The 21,629-nt window shown below is 58.9% G+C and overlaps 1 protein-coding gene across 1 annotated transcript in view; it reads left to right on the top strand.

Moving 5' to 3' along the window:
• The window catches only part of NEURL4 (neuralized E3 ubiquitin protein ligase 4), a gene marked incomplete at its 5' end in the record, with an annotated part of 65,695 nt that extends 44,272 nt beyond the window's left edge, over positions 1-21,423 (top strand). Inside the window, 11 exons of the mRNA XM_082077550.1 lie at positions 2,963-3,061; positions 4,859-5,021; positions 7,357-7,499; positions 8,585-8,746; positions 12,420-12,596; positions 14,098-14,188; positions 15,342-15,464; positions 15,987-16,140; positions 17,744-17,856; positions 19,667-19,835; positions 21,086-21,423. Coding sequence (XP_081933676.1) covers positions 2,963-3,061; positions 4,859-5,021; positions 7,357-7,499; positions 8,585-8,746; positions 12,420-12,596; positions 14,098-14,188; positions 15,342-15,464; positions 15,987-16,140; positions 17,744-17,856; positions 19,667-19,835; positions 21,086-21,278 — 1,587 coding nt within the window. The remainder of the gene's footprint in view (positions 1-2,962; positions 3,062-4,858; positions 5,022-7,356; positions 7,500-8,584; positions 8,747-12,419; positions 12,597-14,097; positions 14,189-15,341; positions 15,465-15,986; positions 16,141-17,743; positions 17,857-19,666; positions 19,836-21,085) is intronic.
• Between the last annotated feature and the right edge of the window lie 206 nt (positions 21,424-21,629).

Consider the following 21,629-nt stretch of genomic DNA (forward strand, 5'->3'; position numbering starts at 1 on the left):
AATTGGGGAGTTTGGGGGGGGTTTGGGGGTCATTGTGGGGGGGCATTGGGGGAGAATGGGGGGTGTTTTAGGGTGTTTCTAGGGTGTTTTGGGGTGTTTTGGGGTGTTTCAGGGTGTTTTTGTGGTTCCTGGGTGTGTTTTTGTGGTTCCTGGGGGTGTTTTTGGGGTTCCTGGGGGTGTTTCTGGGTGTTTTTTGGTGTTTGGGGTGTTTTTAGGGTGTTTGGGGTGTTTTTAGGGTGTTTTTGGGGTGTTTCGGGGTCTTTCTGGGGTGTTTTGGGGTGTTTCAGGGTGTTTTTGTGGTTCCTGGGGGTGTTTCTGGGTGTTTTTGGGGTGTTTCTGGGTGTTTTTGTTGTGTTTGGGGTGTTTTTAGGGTGTTTTTGGGGTGTTTTGGGGTCTTTCTGGGGGGTTTTGGGGTGTTTCAGGGTGTTTTGGGGGTTCTTGGGTGTGTTTTAGGGTGTTTTAGGGTGTTTTGGGGTGTTTCTGGGTGTTTCTGGGTGTTTCTGGGGTGTTTTTAGGGTGTTTTGGGGGTGTTTTGGGGTGTTTCAGGGTGTTTCTGGGTGTTTCTGGGGTGTTTTTAGGGTGTTTTGGGGGTGTTTTGGGGTGTTTCAGGGTGTTTTTGGGGTGTTTCTGGGGTGTTTTGGTGTGTTTCAGGGTGTTTCTGGGTGTTTTAGGGTGTTTTTGGGTGTTTTGTGGGTGTTTTGTGGTGTTTCAGTGTGTTTTTGGGGTGTTTTTAGGGTGTTTTTGGGGTGTTTTGGGGTGTTTCAGGGTGTTTTTGGGGTGTTTTGGTGTGTTTCAGGGTGTTTCTGGGTGTTTTAGGGTGTTTTTGGGTGTTTTGTGGGTGTTTTGTGGTGTTTCAGTGTGTTTTTGGGGTGTTTTAGGGTGTTTTCAGGGTGTTTTTGGGATGTCTCTGTGTGTCTTTTTAGTGCTTGGGGTGTTTTAGGGTGTTTCACGGTGTTTTTGGGGTTCCTGGGTGTATTTCAGGGTGGTTCTGGGGTGTTTCAGTGTGTTTCAGGGTGTTTTGGGGGCGTTTCAGGGTGTTTTTGGCATTCCTGGGTGTGTTTTAGGGTGTTTCTGGGTGTTTCTGGGGTGTTTTAGGGTGTTTTTGGGGTGTTTCAGGGTGTTTGAGGGTGTTTTTGGGGTGTTTTGGGGTGTTTAAGGGTGTTTTAGGGTGTTTCGGGGTGTTTTTAGGGTGTTTCGGGGTGTTTTGGGGTGTTTCAGTGTGTTTTCGGGGTGTTTTTGGGGTGTTTTTAGGGTGTTTCGGGGTGTTTCTGGGGTGTTTCTGGGTGTTTTTAGGGTGTTTCGGGGTGTTTCAGTGTGTTTTTGGGGTGTTTCAGGGGTGTTTTGGGGTGTTTCAGGGTGTTTTTGGGCTGTTTCTGGGGTGTTTTAGGGTGTTTCAGGGTGTTTTGGGGTGTTTTTTTGGTGTTTGGGGTGTTTTTAGGGTGTTTGGGGTGTTTTTGGGGTGTTTCGGGGTCTTTCTGGGGTGTTTTGGGGTGTTTCAGGGTGTTTTGGGGGTTCCTGGGTGTGTTTTAGGGTGTTTTGGGGTGTTCTTGGGGTGCTTTTGGGGTGTTTCTGGTTGTTTTTGGGGTGTTTCTGGGTGTTTTTTTGTTGTTTGGGGTGTTTTTAGGGTGTTTTTGGGGTGTTTCAGGGTGTTTTTGGGGTTTCTGGGGGTGTTTTAGGGGCGTTTCTGGGTGTTTTGGGGTGTTTTTTGGTTGTTTCGGGGTGTTTCAGGGTGTTTTTAGGGTGTTTCAGTGTGTTTTTGGGGTGTTTTAGGGTGTTTTTGGGGTGTTTCAGGGTGTTTGAGGGTGTTTTTGGGGTGTTTTGGGGTGTTTAAGGGTGTTTTAGGGTGTTTCGGGGTGTTTCTGCGGTGTTTCGGGGTGTTTTTAGGGTGTTTCGGGGTGTTTTGGGGTGTTTCAGTGTGTTTTCGGGGTGTTTTTGGGGTGCTTTTAGGGTGTTTCGGGGTGTTTCAGTGTGTTTTTGGGCTGTTTCTGGGGTGTTTTAGGGTGTTTTTGGGGTGTTTCTGGGTGTTTTTTTGGTGTTTGGGGTGTTTTTAGGGTGTTCCTAGGGTGTTTCCGGGTCTTTCTGGGGTGTTTTGGGGTGTTTCAGGGTGTTTTGGGGGTTCCTGGGTGTGTTTTAGGGTGTTTTGGGGTGTTCTTGGGGTGCTTTTGGGGTGTTTCTGGTTGTTTTTGGGGTGTTTCGGGGTGTTTCAGTGTGTTTTTGGGGTGTTTCTGGGTGTTTTTGGGGTGTTTCTGGGTGTTTTTTTGTTGTTTGGGGTGTTTTTAGGGTGTTTTTGGGGTGTTTCAGGGTGTTTTTGGGGTTCCTGGGGGTGTTTTAGGGGTGTTTCTGGGTGTTTTAGGGTGTTTTGGGGGTGTTTTTGGGGTGTTTCTGGGTGTTTTTTTGGTGTTTGGGGTGTTTTTAGGGTGTTTTTGGGGTGTTTCAGGGTGTTTTTGGGGTTTCTGGGGGTGTTTTAGGGGCGTTTCTGGGTGTTTCAGGGTGTTTTGGGGGTGTTTCAGGGTGTTTCGGGGTGTTTTTGGGGTGTTTCGGGGTGTTTTGGGGGTGTTTCAGGGTGTTTTTGGGGTGTTTTGGGGTGTTTTTTGGTTGTTTCGGGGTGTTTCAGGGTGTTTTTAGGGTGTTTCAGTGTGTTTTTGGGGTGTTTCGGGGTGTTTTTGGGGTGTTTCAGGGTGTTTCAGGGTGTTTTTGGGGTGTTTCGGGGTGTTTTGGGGGTGTTTCAGTGTGTTTTTGGGTGTTTTGGGGTGTTTTTTTGGTTGTTTCGGGGTGTTTCAGGGTGTTTTTAGGGTGTTTCAGTGTGTTTTTGGGGTGTTTCAGGGTGTTTTTGGGGTGTTTCTGGGTGTTTTTTGGTGTTTGGGGTGTTTTTAGGGTGTTTGGGGTGTTTTTAGGGTGTTTTTGGGGTGTTTCGGGGTGTTTTCGGGGTGTTTTCGGGTGTTGAGGGTGTTTTTGTGCCCAGGTGGGTAACCGGGTGGGGTTGCTGCGGGGGGCGGACGACTCTGTCCACGTGCTGGTGGACGGGCAGGACCTGGGACCCGCGGCCACCGGCGTCGCCAAGGTAACCGTGACCTCACCGTGACGTCATCGCCACGTCACCGACACCCCCGCGGCACCCGGCCTCGCCCCACCCCCTCGGTGATGTCACAACTTCCCCCCGGTGATGTCACAACTTCCCCCAGTGATGTCACGACCACCAGTGACATCATAACTTCCCCCCAAGTGACATCAAAACATCGTCCCAGTGACGTCACAGCTTCCCCCCAGTGACATCACAACTTTCCCCAGTGATGTCACGACTACCAGTGACGTCACAACTTCCTCCCCAGTGACGTCATGACTTCTCACCCAGTGATGTCACAACTTCCCCCCCCAGTGATGTCACAACTTCCCCAGTGACGTCACAACTTTCCCCAGTGATGTCACTACCACCAGTGACGTCATAACTTCCTCCCCAGTGACGTCACAACTTCCCACCCAGTGATGTCACAACTTCCCCCAGTGATGTCACGACCACCAGTGACGTCACATCTTCCCCCCAGTGACGTCACGACTTCCCAGACAGTGATGTCACAGTTTCCCCCAGTGACGTCACAACTTCCCCCCCCAGTGAGGTCACGACCACCAGTGACGTCACAACTTCCCCCCAGTGACATCAAAAGGTCCTCTCAGTGACGTCACAACTTCCCCAGTGACGTCATAACTTCCCCCAGTGATGTCACGACCACCAGTGACGTCATAACTTCCTCCCCAGTGACGTCACGACTTCCCACCCAGTGATGTCACAGCTTCCCCCCAGTGATGTCACAACTTTCCCCAGTGATGTCACAACCACCAGTGACGTCACATCTTCTCCTGTGACGTCATAACTTCCTCACAGTGACGTCACAACTTCCCACCCAGTGACATCACAACTTTCTCCAGTGACGTCACAGTGACGTCACAACTTCCCCGGTGACGTCACAACTTTCCCCGGTGATGTCATGACTTCCCCCAGTGATGTCACAACTTCCCCCCAGTGATGTCACAATGTCCCCCAGTGACGTCACAACTTCCCCTCCCCCTCTCCGGGTCACTCCGTGATGTCACATCAGGGGGGTCGCCCCCCCTCCTCTGACCTCACTTCCTGTTTGAGAGGGGCATGGCTGTGACGTCATGGGGCTCTCTGACCTCACTTCCTGTTTGGGTGCGGCGTGGCTGTGACGTCATGGGGCTCTCTGACCTCACTTCCTGTCAAGGGCGGGGGTTGTGATGACGTCATGAGGTTCAGTGACGTCACTTCCTGCCAGGGCATGTCCTGTCTGTGACATCACAGGTTTCTGTGACCTCACTTCCTGTAATGGGAAGGAGTTTGTTATGACGTCACAGAGCTCTGTGACCTCACTTCCTGTCTTGGGAAGGGGTTGGTTATGACATCACAGGGCTGTGTGACCTCACTTCCTGTAATGAGAAGTGGTTGGTTATGATGTCATAGAGCTCTGTGACCTCACTTCCTGTGTCTTGGGAAGGGGGTGGTTATGACATCAGAGAGCTCTGTGACCTCACTTCCTGTAATGAGAAATGGTTGGTTATGACATCACAGAGCTCTGTGACCTCACTTCCTGTCTTGGGAAGGGGTTGGTTATGACATCACAGGGCTCTGTGACCTCACTTCCTGTAGTGGGAAGGGGTTGGTTATGACATCACAGAGCTCTGTGACCTCACTTCCTGTCTTGGGAAGGGGTTGGTTATGAGGTCAGGGGATCTCTGACCTCACTTCCTGCCCTGGGAGGGCCTTGGTGGTGACGTCACGGGGCCGCGTGACCTCACTTGGGGCGGCGTGACGTCACTTCCTGTTTGCTGACGTCACTTCCTGCAGAACGCGGTGGTCGCCCTGGATCTCTACGGCCGCGTCACCGCCGTCACCATCGTCAGCGGGGGGCGGGGCCAGCCGGGGGGCGGGGCCAGCGCCGGCCCCTCCCCCTGCGCCTCCCCCTGCCCCTCCCCCACCCGCCAGCAGCCCCCCCGCCCCCGCCGCCCCGGTAAACTGGGCGGACTGGGATGGACTGGGGTGTGCTGGGATATACTGGAATGTACTGGGGCGTACTGGGTTGTACTGGGTTATACTGGGTTATACTGGGTTGTACTGGGTTATACTGGGATAGACTGGGTTATACTGGTTATACTGGGATAGACTGGGTTATACTGGTTATACTGGGATATACTGGGGTGTACTGGGTTATACTGGGATAGACTGGGGTGTACTGGGTTATACTGGGATATACTGGGGTGTACTGGGTTATACTGGGTTATACTGGTTATACTGGGATATACTGGGTTGTACTGGGTTATACTGGTTATACTGGGATATACTGGGGTGTACTGGGTTATACTGGGATATACTGGGTTATACTGGTTATACTGGGATATACTGGGGTGTACTGGGTTATACTGGGATATACTGGGATATACTGGGATATACTGGGATGTACTGGGTTATACTGGGATATACTAGGTTATACTGGGATATACTGGGGTGTACTGGGTTATACTGGGATATACTGGGATATACTGGGATATACTGGGGTGTACTGGGATGTACTGGGATATGCTGGGATATACTGGTCGTACTGGGATATACTGGGGTGTACTGGGATATGGTGGGGGATGCTGGGGGATACTGGGATATACTGGGATATACTGGGATATACTGAGTTATACTGGGATATACTGGGTTATACTGGGATGTACTGGGATATACTGGGTTATACTGGGATATACTGGGTTATATTGGGATATACTTGGATATACTGAGTTATACTGGGATATACTGGGTTATACTGGGATATACTGAGTTATACTGGGATATACTGGGTTATACTGGAATGTACTGGGATATACTGGGTTATACTAGGATATACTGGGGGATACTGGGCTATACGGGGTTATACTGGGATATATTGGGTTATACTGGTTATACTGGGGGTAACTGGGTTATACTGGGATATACTGTGTTACACTGGGATATACTGGGGTGTGCTGGGATATGCTGGGATATACTGGGATGTACTGGGTTATACTGGTTATACTGGGATATGCTGGGGGATACTGGGCTATACGGGGTTATACTGGGATATACTGGGTTATGCTGGGTTATACTGGGGGGTACTGAGTTATAATGGGATATACTGGGTTATAATGGTTATACTGGTTATACTGGGATATACTGGGATATACTGGGGTATGCTGGGGGATACTGGTTTATACTGGGTTATACTGGGTTATACTGGGATATACTGTGTTATACTGCGGGGTACTGGGTTATACTGGTTATACTGGGTTATACTGGGTTATACTGGGGGGAAACTGGGTTATACTGGGTTATACTGGAGGGGACTGAGTTATACTGGGGGGTACTGGGGGATACTGGTTATTCTGGGTTATACTGGGTTATAGTGGGTTATACTGGATTTTACTGGGGGGTACTGGGTTATACTGGGATGTACTGGGGGAACTGGATTATACTGGGATATACTTGATTATACTGGGATATACTGGGTGATACTGGGTTATACTGGGATATAATGGGTTATACTGGGTTATAATGGGATATACTGGGTTATACTGGGTTATAGTGGTATATACTGGGTTATACTGGGATATACTGGGTTGTACTGGGTTGTACTGGGGGAACTGGGTTATACTGGGATATACTGGGATATACTGGGTTATAGTGGGATATACTGGGTTATACTGGGTTATACTGGTTATACTGGGATATACTGGGTTGTACTGGGTTGTACTGGGGGAACTGGGTTATACTGGGATATACTGGGATGTACTGGGTTTAGTGGGATATACTGGGTTATACTGGGTTATACTGGTTATACTGGGATATACTGGGATATACTGGTTATACTGGGATATACGGGGGGGTACTGGGTTATACTGGGATATACTGGGTTATAGTGGGATATACTGGGTTATACTGGTTATACTGGGATATACTGGGATATACTGGGATATACTGGGATATACTGGTTATACTGGGATATACGGGGGGGTACTGGGTTATACTGGGATATACTGGGTTATAGTGGGATATACTGGGTTATACTGGTTATACTGGGATATACTGGGATATACTGGGATATACTGGGATATACTGGTTATACTGGGATATACGGGGGGGTACTGGGTTATACTGGGCTATACTGGGCTATACGGGTTTATACTGGAATATACTGGGAGGGTGTCACCCATCCCCTCCCCCACCCCCATTTGTGGCCCCAAAACCCCCCCAAAAAAGCCCCAAAACCCCCATTTTTCCCCCCAAATCCCCCCCAGAGACCCCCAAGTGACCCCCCCGTGCCCCCCCCCAGGGCCCCCCCACATTTTCGGGGTGTCACGGCAAGAACATCCTGCTGTCCAATGGGAACCGCACGGCCACGCGCGTCTCCAGCTACAACCAGGGGCTGGTGCTGCTGGGGCAGCCCCTCCCCCCCGGGCGCCTCCTGCAGGTGACGTCGTTGGGGACATTGGGGACATTGGGGACATTGGGGTCAATGGGGACATTGGGACATTGGGGTCAATGGGGACATTGGGGTCAATGGGGACATTGGGGGCATTGGGGACATCGGGGTCAATGGGGACATTGGGGTCAATGGGGACATTGGGGACATTGGGGGCAATGGGGACAATGGGGGCATTGGGGACATTGGGGTCAATGGGATCAATGGGGGCATTGGGAGCATTGGGGTCAATGGGGGCAATGGGGACATAGGGGTTAAAGGGGGAATTGGGGACATTGGGGACATCGGGGTTATTGGGGACATTGGGTTCAATGGGGACATTGGGGGCATTGGGGGCAATGGGGACATTGGGGTCAGTGGGGACATTGGGGACATTGGGGTCAATGGGATCAAGGGGGGCATTGGGAGCATTGGGGTCAATGGGGACATTGGGGTCAATGGGGACATTGGGGACATTGGGGTCAATGGGGGCAATGGGGACATTGGGGGCATTGGGGACATTGGGGTCAATGGGGACATTGGGGTCAATGGGGACATTGGGGACATTGGGGTCAATGGGATCAATGGGGGCATTGGGAGCATTGCGGTCAATGGGGTCAATGGGGACATTGGGGGCATTGGGGTCAATGGGGACATTGGGGACATTGGGGACATTGGGGGCATTGGGGACATTGGGGTCAGTGGGGACATTGGGGACATTGGGGTCAATGGGGACATTGGGGACATTGGGGTCAATGGGGACATTGGGGACATTGGGGACATTGGGGTCAATGGGGTCAATGGGGACAATGGGGGCATTGGGGTCAATGGGGTCATTGGGGACATTGGGGTCAATGGGGACATTGGGGGCAATGGGGTCATTGGGGACATTGGGGGCAATGGGGACATTGGGGTCAATGGGATCAATGGGGACATTGGGACATTGGGGTCAATGGGGACAATGGGGACATGTGGGGGAGGGGACTAAAGGGCTGATAATAGGCTGGGGGAGGGGCGCGTTTTCCCGGGGGGGTGTGTGTGCTGACGTCAGAGGGCGCCGATGACGTCACGCTGACGTCACGCTGACATCCCAGCTGCGGCTGGACGCTCTGGACCCCCGCTGGAGCTCCTCGCTGGCCCTGGGGGTCACCGGGACCCCCCCCGGGCGCCGGCCCCTCCCCCACTGCGCCGCCGCCCTGCGGCCCCTCCCCCCGCTGCTGCTGCACCGCCAGGGGCTGTTCCGGCACGGGAGCAAGGTGGGGGAGGGGACATGTGTCCCCATTGTGGCCCCATTGGCCCCATTGTGTCCCCATTGTCCCCATTGTGTCCCCATTGTGTCCCCCTTGGCCCCATTGGCCCCATTGTGTCCCCATTGTGTCCCCATTGGCCCCATTGACCCCATTGACCCCATTGTGTCCCCATTGTGTCCCCATTGGCCCCATTGTGTCCCCATTGGCCCCATTGTGTCCCCATTGGCCCCATTGACCCCATTGACCCCATTGTGTCCCCATTGTGTCCCCATTGGCCCCATTGTGTCCCCATTGGCCCCATTGTGTCCCCATTGTGTCCCCATTGTGTCCCCATTGTGTCCCCATTGGCCCCATTGGCCCCATTGTGTCCCCATTGTGTCCCCATTGTGTCCCCATTGTGTCCCCATTGACCCCATTGGCCCCATTGTGTCCCCATTGGCCCCATTGTGTCCCCATTGTGGCCCCATTGTGTCCCCATTGTCCCCATTGTGTCCCCATTATGTCCCCATTGTGTCCCCATTGGCCCCATTGTGTCCCCATTGTCCCCATTGGCCCCATTGTCCCCATTGTGTCCCCATTGGCCCCATTGTGTCCCCATTGTGTCCCCATTGGCCCCATTGGCCCCATTGTGTCCCCATTGTGTCCCCATTGTGTCCCCATTGTGTCCCCATTGGCCCCATTGGCCCCATTGTGTCCCCATTGTGTCCCCATTGGCCCCATTGTGTCCCCATTGGCCCCATTGGCCCCATTGTCCCCATTGTGTCCCTATTGTGTCCCCATTGTGTCCCCATTGTGTCCCCATTGGCCCCATTGGCCCCATTGTGTCCCCATTGTGTCCCCATTGTGTCCCCATTGTGTCCCCATTGTGTCCCCATTGTGTCCCCATTGGCCCCATTGTGTCCCCATTGTGTCCCCATTGTGTCCCCATTGTGTCCCATTGTGTCCCCATTGTGTCCCCATTGTGTCCCCATTGTGTCCCCATTGGCCCCATTGTGTCCCCATTGGCCCCATTGTGTCTCCATTGTGTCCCCATTGGCCCCATTGTGTCCCCATTGTGTCCCCATTGTGTCCCCATTGTGTCCCCATTGTGTCACCATTGTGTCCCCATTGGCCCCATTGGCCCCATTGTGTCCCCATTGGCACCATTGTGTCCCCATTGTGTCCCCATTGTCCCCATTGTGTCCCCATTGGCCCCATTGTGTCCCCATTGTGTCCCCATTGTGTCCCCATTGGCCCCATTGTGTCCCCATTGGCCCCATTGTGTCCCCATTGTGTCCCCATTGTGTCCCCATTGGCCCCATTGTGTCCCCATTGTCCCCATTGTGTCCCCATTGGCCCCATTGTGTCCCCATTGTGTCCCCTTTGTGTCCCCATTGGCCCCATTGTGTCCCCATTGTGTCCCCATTGTCCCCATTGTGTCCCCATTGGCCCCATTGTGTCCCCATTGTGTCCCCATTGTGTCCCCATTGTGTCCCCATTGTGTCCCATTGTCCCCATTGTGTCCCCATTGTCCCCATTGTGTCCCCATTGTGTCCCCATTGTGTCCCATTGTCCCCATTGTGTCCCCATTGGCCCCATTGTGTCTCCATTGTGTCCCCATTGTGTCCCCATTGGCCCCATTGTGTCCCCATTGTGTCCCCATTGGCCCCATTGGCCCCATTGTGTCCCCATTGTGTCCCCATTGGCCCCATTGTGTCCCCATTGTGTCCCCATTGTGGCCCCATTGGCCCCATTGGCCCCATTGTGTCCCCATTGTGTCCCCATTGTGTCCCCATTGGCCCCATTGGCCCCATTGTGTCCCCATTGTGTCCCCATTGGCCCCATTGTGTCCCCATTGGCCCCATTGTGTCCCCATTGTGTCCCCATTGTGTCTCCATTGTGTCCCCATTGTGTCCCCATTGGCCCCATTGTGTCCCCATTGTCCCCATTGTGTCCCCATTGTGTCCCCATTGTGTCCCCATTGGCCCCATTGTGTCCCCATTGTGTCCCCATTGTGGCCCCATTGGCCCCATTGGCCCCATTGTGTCCCCATTGTGTCCCCATTGACCCCATTGTCCCCATTGTGTCCCCATTGTGTCCCCATTGTGTCCCCATTGGCCCCATTGTGTCCCCATTGTGTCCCCATTGTGTCCCCATTGTGTCCCCATTGGCCCCATTGTGTCCCCATTGGCCCCATTGTGTCCCCATTGTGTCCCCATTGTGTCCCTATTGTGTCCCCATTGTGTCCCCATTGGCCCCATTGTGTCCCCATTGTCCCCATTGTGTCCCCATTGGCCCCATTGTGTCCCCATTGTGTCCCCTTTGTGTCCCCATTGGCCCCATTGTGTCCCCATTGTGTCCCCATTGTCCCCATTGTGTCCCCATTGGCCCCATTGTGTCCCCATTGTGTCCCCATTGTGTCCCCATTGTGTCCCATTGTCCCCATTGTGTCCCCATTGGCCCCATTGTGTCCCCATTGTGTCCCCATTGTGTCCCATTGTCCCCATTGTGTCCCCATTGGCCCCATTGTGTCTCCATTGTGTCCCCATTGTGTCCCCATTGGCCCCATTGTGTCCCCATTGTGTCCCCATTGTCCCCATTGTGTCCCCATTGGCCCCATTGTGTCCCCATTGGCCCCATTGTGTCCCCATTGTGTCCCCATTGTGTCTCCATTGTGTCCCCATTGTGTCCCCATTGGCCCCATTGTGTCCCCATTGTGTCCCCATTGTCCCCATTGTGTCCCCATTGGCCCCATTGTGTCCCCATTGTGTCCCCATTGTGTCCCCATTGTGTCCCCATTGTGTCCCATTGTCCCCATTGTGTCCCCATTGGCCCCATTGTGTCCCCATTGTGTCCCCATTGTGTCCCCATTGTCCCCATTGTGTCCCCATTGTCCCCATTGGCCCCATTGTGTCCCCATTGTGTCCCCATTGGCCCCATTGTGTCCCCGTTGTGTCCCCATTGACCCCATTGTCCCCATTGTGTCCCCATTGTGTCCCCATTGGCCCCATTGTGTCCCTATTATGTCTCCATTGTCCCCATTGTCCCCATTATGTCCCCATTATGTCCCCATTGTGTCCCCATTGTGTCCCCATTATATCCCATGGGGGTGTTCCCTTGTCCCCATTATGTCACTTTATGTCCCCATTATGTCCTATTATGTCCCATTATGTCCCATTATGTCCCATTATGTCCCCATTGTGTCCCCATTATGTCCCATTATATCCCATGGGGTATCCCCTTGTCCCCATTGTCCCCTTTATGTCCCATGGGGTGTCCCCATTGTGTCCCATTATATCCCATGGGGGTGTCCCCTCATCCCTGGGGGGTGTCCCCATGGTGTCCCCAATGTCCCCATTGCCCCCAATGTCCCCATTGCCCCCAATGTGCCCAATGTCCCCATTGCCCCCAATGTCCCCAATGCCCCCATTGCCCCCAATGTCCCCATTGCCCCCAATGCCCCCATTGCCCCCAATGTCCCCATTGTCCCCAATGTCCCCATTGCCCCCAATGCCCCCATTGCCCCCAATGTCCCCATTGTCCCCAATGTCCCCATTGCCCCCATTGCCCCCAATGTCCCCATTGCCCCCAATGTCCCCATTGTCCCCAATGTCCCCATTGCCCCCAATGTCCCCAATGCCCCCATTGCCCCCATTGTCCCCACTGTCCCCACTGTCCCCATTATGTCCCCATGTCCCAGGTGCTCGACGGCTTCGGGCCGGACCTGGAGCGGGTGCCGGTGGGGACGCGCCTGGGGCTGCTGCTGGACGGGGGGGGGCGGCTGCGGCTCTTTGTCAACGGGGAGGAGCAGGGGGCGGCCGGGGGGGCCCCCGAGCCCTGCTACGTGCTGCTGGACCTGTACGGGCAGTGCCGGCAGGTGGGACTGGGGACATGGGGACATGGGGGACATGGGGACAATGGGGGTGATGGGGGTGTTGGGGACATTGGGGTCAATGGGGACATGGGGGTGTTGGGGGCAATGGGGGCATTGGGGGCAATGGGGGTGATGGGGACATTGGGGGTAATGGGGACATTGGGGGCATTGGGGACATTGGGGGCATTGGGGACATTGGGGTCAATGGGGTCAATGGGGGAAATGGGGACATTTTGGGCATTGGGGGCATTGGGGACATTGGGGGCAATGGGGACATTGGGGGCATTGGGGACAATGGGGACATTGGGGTCAATGGCGACATTGGGGACATTGGGACATTGGGGGTGATGGGGGTGTTGGGGCATTGGGGACATTGGGGTCATGGGGGACATTGGGGGCAATGGGGTCATTGGGGGCAATGGGGACATTGGGAATATTGGGGGCAATGGGGTCAATGGGGACAATGGGGACATTGGGGACATTGGGGACAATGGGGTCATTGGGGACAATGGGGTCATTGGGGACATGGGGGTCAATGGGGTCATTGGGGTCAATGGGGGCAATGGGGTCAATGGGGGCAATGGGGACATTGGGAATATTGGGGAAATGGGGACAATGGGGGTCATTTGGGGCATTGGGGTCAATGGGGCCATTGGGGGCATTGGGGACATTGGGGACAATGGGGTCAATGGGGACATTGGGGGCAATGGGGTCATGGGGGTCAATGGGGGCATTGGGGGCAATGGGAATATTGGGGTCAATGGGGACATTGGGGTCAATGGGACATTGGGGTCAATGGGGACATGGGGGTCAATGGGGGCATTGGGGTCAATGGGGGCATTGGGGGCAATGGGGACATTGGGGACGTTGGGGTCAATGGGGTCATTGGGGACATTGGGGTCAATGGGGACATTGGGGACATTGGGGACGTTGGGGTCAATGGGGTCATTGGGGACATTGGGGACATTGGGGTCAATGGGGTCAATGGGGTCATTGGGGACATTGGGGTCAATGGGGACATTGGGGACATTGGGGACATTGGGGTCAATGGGGTCAATGGGGTCATTGGGGACATTGGGGTCAATGGGGACATTGGGGTCAATGAGACATTGGGGACATTGGGGTCAATGGGGACATTGGGGACATTGGGGACATTGGGGTCAATGGGGACATTGGGGACATTAGGGGCAATGGGGACATTGGGGACAATGGGGGCAATGGGGTCATTGGGGACATTGGGGTCAATGGGGACATTGGGGTCAATGGGGACATTGGGGACATTGGGGTCAATGGGGACATTGGGGTCAATGGGGACATTGGGGTCAATGGGGACATTGGAGACATTGGGGGCAATGGGGACATTGGGGTCATTGGGGTCAATGGGGACATTGGGGACATTGGGACATTGGGGTCAATGGGGACATTGGGGTCAATGGGGCTGTTGGGACCCCCCAAAGGGACCCAGGCGTCCGGGCGCTGACCCCGCGCCCCCTCCCCCCCCCAGGTGACGATCGTGTCCGAGGGGCCGGACGGGGGGGACCCCATTGGGGACCCCCGGAGCCGGGGGGACGTGGAGAAGGCCGACGTGGTGGACGGTGCGCGACCCCCAAGTGGGGGGCAGCCCCATAGATCTGGGGGGCTGGGGGGTCGTTGTTCCACTTATGGGGCTGGGGGGGAATCAGGGACCCCCAGATCTATGGGGCTGGGGGGGGGTGGGGTCAGCCCCATAGATCTATGGGGCTGGGGGGTCATTGTTCCTGTTATGGGGCTGGGGGGGAATCAGGGACCCCCAGATCTATGGGGCTGGGGGGGGGGTGGGGTCAGCCCCACAGATCTATGGGGCTGGGGGGTCATTGTTCCACTTATGGGGCTGGGGGGGAATCAGGGACCCCCAGGTCTATGGGGCTGGGGGGGGGGTGGGGTCAGCCCCACAGATCTATGGGGCTGGGGGGTCATTGTTCCACTTATGGGGCTGGGGGGGAATCAGGGACCCCCAGATCTATGGGGCTGGGGGGGACCCCAAAGTGTGGGGCTGGGGGGGGCAGACCCACAGATCTATGGGGCTGGGGGGGACCCCAAAGTGTGGGGCTGGGGGGGGTCAGACCCATAGATCTATGGGGCTGGGGGGGGGGTCTCAGATTCCCCACCCCCACACACACCTGGACACGCCCCCTTTAAATCCCACCCCCAAGGGGGCGTGGCCGTTGAGGCCCCGCGTCCAATGGGCGTGTCAATTTAATCCCCGCCCCCAATGGGTGTGTCCATTGACACTCTGCCCCCCAATGGCCAGGTATGATGAAGCCACGCCCCAAAGGGCGTGTCCAACTGAAGCCCCGCCCCCCAATTGGCTAATCCAATGAACCTTCAACCCCCAATGGGCACGTCCAACTGAAGCCACGCCCCCCCGTGGGCGTGTCCAATTGACTCCCCGCCCAAGGGGGGCGTGTCCAATTGATCCCCAAGGGGGCGTGTCCTATTGACCCCCCCAAGGGGGCGTGTCCAATTGAGCCCCAAGGGGGCGTGTCCAATTGAATCCCCACCCAAGGGGGCGTGTCCAATTGACTCCCCGCCCCAAGGGGGGCGTGTCCAATTGATCCCCAAGGGGGCGTGTCCTATTGACCCCCCCAAGGGGGCGTGTCCAATTGACCCCAAGGGGGCGTGTCCAATTGACTCCCTGCCCATGGGGGGGTTGAAGGGGGCGGGGTGTCCAGGGGGCGTGTCCGCCTGAAGCCCCGCCCCCCTCCCTAGGGATGAAGGAGTCGCTGTGCTGGGCCCCGCCCCCCCCGGGCGGGCCCCGCCCCCAGCCCCGCCCCCAGCCCTGTCCCTACCAGGCGCTGTGCGCGCGATTCACCGACCTGCTGCTGCTGCCCGGTGCGCCCGGACGCCGGGGTCCCTCGGACGCCGGGGTCCCCTGGGGGGGGTGGGAGCCCCTCCCGAACTCCTGGGTCCCTGGGGCACTCCTGGGTCCCTCCTGAACTCCTGGGTCCCTCCCGAACTCCTGGGTCCCCCCCGAACTCCTGGGTCCCTCCCGAACTCCTGGGTCCCTGGGGCACTCCTGGGTCCCCCCCGAACTCCTGGGTCCCCCTCCCGAACTCCTGGGTCCCTGGGGCACTCCTGGGTCCCTCACGAACTCCTGGGTCCCCTCCTGAACTCCTGGGTCCCTGGGGCATTCCTGGGTCCCTCCCGGACGCCTGGGTCCCCTTGAGGGGGGTGGGATCCCCTCCCGAACTCCTGGGTCCCCTCCCGAACTCCTGGGTCCCTGGGGCACTCCTGGGTCCCTCCCCGAACTCCTGGGTCCCCTCCCGAACTCCTGGGTCCCTCCCGAACTCCTGGGTCCCCGGGGCACTCCTGGGTCCCCGGGGCACTCCGGGGTCCCTGACGCCCCTCCCCCAGACGGGTACTTCTCGCCGGGTCCCCGCCGCGTTCGCTGCTTCTGCTCCCGCTGCCAGGAGCTGCGGGGGGAGGGGCCGAGAGACCCCGCCCCCCGCGGAGACCCCGCCCCCCGGGACCCCTCCCCCCCCCTGGGCTGGTGCCGCTTCGGCCTCCGGTGAGAGGGGGGAGGGGGTGGGGGAGGGGGGACTATGGGGGGTTATGGGGTCTATGGGTGTTTATGGGGTCTATGGGGGGTCTATGGGGGGTCTATGGGGGGTCTATGGGGTTCAATGGGGGGTCTATGGGGGGTTATGGGGCTCTATGGGGGGTCTATGGGGGGTCTATGGGGTTCAATGGGGGGTCTATGGGGGTCTATGGGGGGTCTATGGGGGGCCTATGGGGGGTCTATGGGGCTCTATTGGGGCTCTATGGGGGGTCTATGGGGGGTCTATGGGGGTCTATGGGGCTCTATGGGGGGGTCTATGGGGGTTATGGGGGTCTATGGGGGGATTTGGGGGGGGTCCATGGGATGTTATGAGAACGTATGGGGGGTCCATGGGGCGTCATGGGGGGTCTATGGGGGGGTCTATGGGTCTCTATGGGGGTCTATGGGGGCCATGGGGGGTCTATGGGGTTCTGGGGGTCTAAGGGGGGTCTATGGGGGCTCTATGGGGGGGACTATTGGGGGTTATGGGGCTCTATGGGGGAATTTGGGGGGTCTATGGGGCTCTATGGGGGGGTCTATGGGGGGTTATGGGTGGTCTATTGGGGCTCTATAGGGCTCTATGGGGATTTGGGGGGGTCCATGGGATGTTATGGGGGTCTATGGGGGTCTATGGGGCTCTATGGGGGGTTATGGGGGGTCTATGGGGCTCTATGGGGGGTTATGGGGGGTCTATGGGGGGTCTATGGGTTTCTATGGGGGTCCATGGGGGGACATGGGGCGTCTGTGGGGGGATTTGGGGGTGGTCTATGCGATGTTATGGGGGGTCTATGGGGCTCTATTGGGGCTCTATGGGGGGTCTATGGGGGCTCTGTGGGGGTCTATGGGGAATTTGGGGGGCCCATGGGATGTTATGGGGCTCTATGGGGGGTTATGGGGGTCTATGGGGGGTCTATGGGGGCTCTATGGGGGGTCTATGGGGGTCTATGGGGGTCTATGGGGGTCTATGGGGGGTCTATGGGGTTCTATGGGGGGTCTATGGGGGTCTATGGGGGGTCTGTGGGGGTCTATGGGGGGTCTATGGGGCTCTATGGGGTTCTATGGGTGGTTATGGGGGTCTATGGGGGGTCTATGGGGGCTCTATGGGGGTCTATGGGGGTCTATGGGGGGTCTATGGGGGGTCTATGGGGGGTCTATGGGGGTCTATGGGGGTCTATGGGGGGTCTATGGGGGGTCTATGGGGCTCTATGGGGTTCTATGGGTGGTTATGGGGGTCTATGGGGGGTCTATGGGGGCTCTATGGGGGGTCTATGGGGGGTCTATGGGTCTCTATGGGGGTCTATGGGTCTCTATGGGGCTCTATGGGGGCTCTATGGGGTTCAATGGGGGGTCTATGGGGGTCTATGGAGGGTCTATGGGGTCTATGGGGGTCTATGGGTCTCTATGGGGGTCTATGGGGGTCTATGGGGGTCTGTGGGGGGTCTATGGGGGGTCTATGGGTCTCTATGGGGTCTATGGGGGTCTATGGGGGTCTGTGGGGGTTCTGGGGTCTATGGGACATCGGGGTCCCCGTTCATTGTCCTGTGTGTTAACTGTGATTTGGGGTCCCCCCCAGCCCCCGCCCGCGGGCCGAGCCGGGCGGCTCGTGGCCCAAGTGGCCGCTGGCCTATCACGGGACCAGCGCCGGGAACGTGCGCAGCAGCCTGGACCGCGGCCAGCTGGTGCCGGGTAGGGACCCAGGAGTGCCCCAAGGGACACGGGAGTGCCCCGGGGACCCCGGAGTGCCCCAGGGACCCCGGAGTGCCCCAGGGACCCAGGAGTGCCCCGGGGACCCAGGAGTGTGGGAGGGACCCAGGAGTGCCCCAGGGACCCAGGAGTTCAGGAGGGACCCAGGAGTTCAGGAGGGACCCAGGAGTGCCCCAAGGGACCCAGGAGTGCCCCGGGGACCCAGGAGTGCCCCAGGGGACCCAGGAGTGCCCCGGGGACCCAGGAGTGCCCCAAGGGACCCAGGAGTGCCCCGGGGACCCAGGAGTGCCCCAGGGACCCAGGAGTGCCCCAAGGGACCCAGGAGTGCCCCAGGGACCCAGGAGTGCCCCAAGGAAACCAGGAGTGCCCCAGGGACCCAGGAGTGCCCCAGGGACCCAGGAGTGCCCCAAAGGACCCAGGAGTGCCCCAGGGACCCAGGAGTTCGGGAGGGACCCAGGAGTGCCCCAGGGACCCAGGAGTGCCCCAAGGGACCCAAGAGTGCCCCAGGGACCCAGGAGTGCCCCAGGGACCCAGGAGTGCCCCAGGGACCCAGGAGTGCCCAAGGGACCCAGGAGTGCCCCAAGGGAACCAGGAGTGCCCCAAGGGAACCAGGAGTGCCCCGGGGACCCCGGAGTGCCCCAAGGGACACGGGAGTGCCCCGGGGACCCAGGAGTTCGGGAGGGACCCAGGAGTGCCCCAGGGGACCCAGGAGTTCGGGAGGGACCCAGGAGTGCCCCAGGGGACCCAGGAGTTCGGGAGGGACCCAGGAGTGCCCCAGGGACCCAGGAGTTCGGGAGGGACCCAGGAGTGCCCCAGGGGACCCAGGAGTTCGGGAGGGACCCAGGAGTGCCCCAGGGGACCCAGGAGTTCGGGAGGGACCCAGGAGTGCCCCAGGGACCCAGGAGTGCCCCGGGGACCCAGGAGTGCCCCAAGGGACCCAGGAGTGCCCCAGGGACCCAGGAGTTCGGGAGGGACCCAGGAGTGCCCCAGGGGACCCAGGAGTTCGGGAGGGACCCAGGAGTGCCCCAGGGGACCCAGGAGTTCGGGAGGGACCCAGGAGTGCCCCAGGGACCCAGGAGTGCCCCGGGGACCCAGGAGTGCCCCAAGGGACCCAGGAGTGCCCCAAGGGACCCAGGAGTTCGGGAGGGACCCAGGAGTTCGGGGGGACCCAGGAGTGTGGGAGGGACCCCGGAGTGCCCCAGGGACCCAGGAGTGCCCCAAGGGACCCAGGAGTGCCCCAAGGGACCCCGGAGTGCCCCAGGGACCCAGGAGTGCCTCAGGGGACCCAGGAGTGCCCCAAGGGACCCAGGAGTGCCCAAGGGGACCCAGGAGTGCCCCAAGGGACCCAGGAGTGCCCCGGGGACCCAGGAGTGCGGGAGGGACCCAGGAGTGCCCCAAGGGACCCAGGAGTGCCCCAAGGGACCCCGGAGTGCCCCAGGGACCCAGGAGTGCCTCAGGGGACCCAGGAGTGCCCCAAGGGACCCAGGAGTGCCCTGGGGACCCAGGAATGCCCCAAGGGAACCAGGAGTGCCCCAGGGACACAGGAGTTCGGGGGGACCCAGGAGTGTGGGAGGGACCCCGGAGTGCCCCGGGGGACACAGGAGTGTGGGAGGGACCCAGGAGTGCCCCGGGGACCCAGGAGTGCCCCAGGGACCCAGGAGTGCCCCGGGGACCCAGGAGTGTGGGAGGGACCCCGGAGTGTGGGAGGGACCCAGGAGTTCGGGGGGACCCAGGAGTTTGGGGGGACCCAGGCGTCCGGCCCCCCCCCCTCACCCCCCCTTCCCCCCCCCAGGCCCCTGGTCGCTGCTGACCCCCCCGGCCAAGGCGGAGGGGGGAGTGGGCGGGGCGTTGCGCGGCAGCTCCGCCCCCGGGGCCGTGGCCCCGCCCCTCGGCCCCGCCCGCCTGGTCCTGTCCCCGGCCCTGCCCTACGCCGCCATGGAGCCGTTCGCCAGCGCCGTCACGTGAGTGGGCGGGGCCTGGGTGGGCGGGGCCGGGGGTGGGCGGGGCAGCGGGTGGGCGTGTCCACTCAGGGGGCGTGTCTATGCCAATGAGCTTTGCCTTGTGTAGACTCTTAAAGGGACCACATCCCCAATCTAGTTAATGGAGGGCGGGATTTTGGGGGGTGGGCGTGGCCTATGGTGGGCGTGTCCATTGAGGGGGCGTGTCCCCAGTCTAGACTCAGTGTGGGCGTGTCTATGCAGATGAGCTTTGCCTTCTGTAGACTCTTAAAGGGACCACATCCCCAATCTAGTGCATTATGGGGGGGCGGGGTTTTGAGGGCGTGGCCTCCGGTGGGCGTGCCCTTGGAAGGGGCGTGTCCTGAGCGTCTCCCCACCCCCAACTTCCCATCATAGGGGTGGGCGTGTCTATGCAAATGAGCCTTAAAGGGACACAGGGTAATCTAATTAATGGAGGGTGGGGTTTGGGGTGGGCGTGTCCTCCGGTGGGCGTGTCCTTGGAAGGGGCGTGTCCTGAGCTTGTGGGCGTGTCTATGCCAATGACCATTGCCTGGGCTGGACCCTTAAAGGGACCACATCCCCAATCTAGTTAATGGGGGGGGGCGGGATTTTTGGGGGTGGGCGTGTCCTCAGGTGGGCGTGTCCAATCAGGGGGCGTGTCCCCAGCCTTGACTCAGTGTGGGCGTGTCTATGCAGATGAGCTGGACTGTTAAAGGGACCATGTACCCCCCCTATGTATTGGGACTGGGGGTGGGCGTGGCCTCGGGTGGGCGTGCCCTCGGAAGGGGCGTGTCCTGAGGTGTCCCCGCCCCCACAGCTTCCCTGCTCGGGGGGGGTCCCATATACCACCCTGATGTATTGGGGTTGGGCGGGGGGGGGCGGGGTTTCTGGGTGGGCGTGGCCTCGGGTGGGCGTGCCCTTGGGAAGGGGCGTGTCCTGAGGTGTCCCCGCCCCCGCAGGTTCCACGTGCCGGGCTCAGGGGGGTCCCATGTACCCCATGATGTATTGGGGGGGGCCGGGGGGGGGCGGGTTTTCTGGGTGGGCGTGGCCTCGGGTGGGCGTGCCCTTGGGAAGGGGCGTGTCCTGTGGTGTCCCCGCCCCCGCAGGTTCCACGTGCCGGGCTCAGGGGGGTCCCATATACCACCCTGATGTATTGGGGTTGGGCGGGGGGGGTGGGTTTTCTGGGTGGGCGTGGCCTCGGGTGGGCGTGCCCTTGGGAAGGGGCGTGTCCTGAGGTGTCCCCGCCCCCGCAGGTTCCGCGTGCCGGGCTCGGGGGGGCCCCGGCGGGCCCGGCTGGCGTTCGAGGTTCTGGTTCGTCCCGGGTCGTTCCGCGCCGGCCCCCCCTCCCTGCGCCCCCCCCCCGGGCTGGACCCCACGGAGCTCGAGTGGGTCACCAAGGAGCCCGGGGCCACCGTGCTCAGCGGGCTGCTGGTCCACGTGGAGTGAGGGGGGGCCATGGGGAACCCCCCCCCAAGAAGAATGGGGAACCCCCCCCCGAGAAGAATGGGGAACCCCCCCCGAGAAGAATGGGGAACCCCCCCCCAAGAAGAATGGGGAACCCCCCCCAAGAAGAATGGGGAACCCCCCCAACAATGAGAATGGGGAACCCCCCCCCCAAGAAGAATGGGGGATCCCACCTGGGATGGGGAACCCCCCCCAACAGCAACGAGAGTGGGGAACCCCCCCCCCAATAACAACGAGAATGGGGAACCCCCCCCAAGAAGAATGGGGAACCCCCCCCCAAGGAATGGAGGATCCCACCTGGGATGGGGAACCCCCCCCCAACAGCAACGAGAG

This window comes from Streptopelia decaocto (assembly GCF_964273445.1).
Source record: "Streptopelia decaocto genome assembly, contig: HAP1_SCAFFOLD_586, whole genome shotgun sequence".
NCBI lineage: Eukaryota > Metazoa > Chordata > Aves > Columbiformes > Columbidae > Streptopelia > Streptopelia decaocto.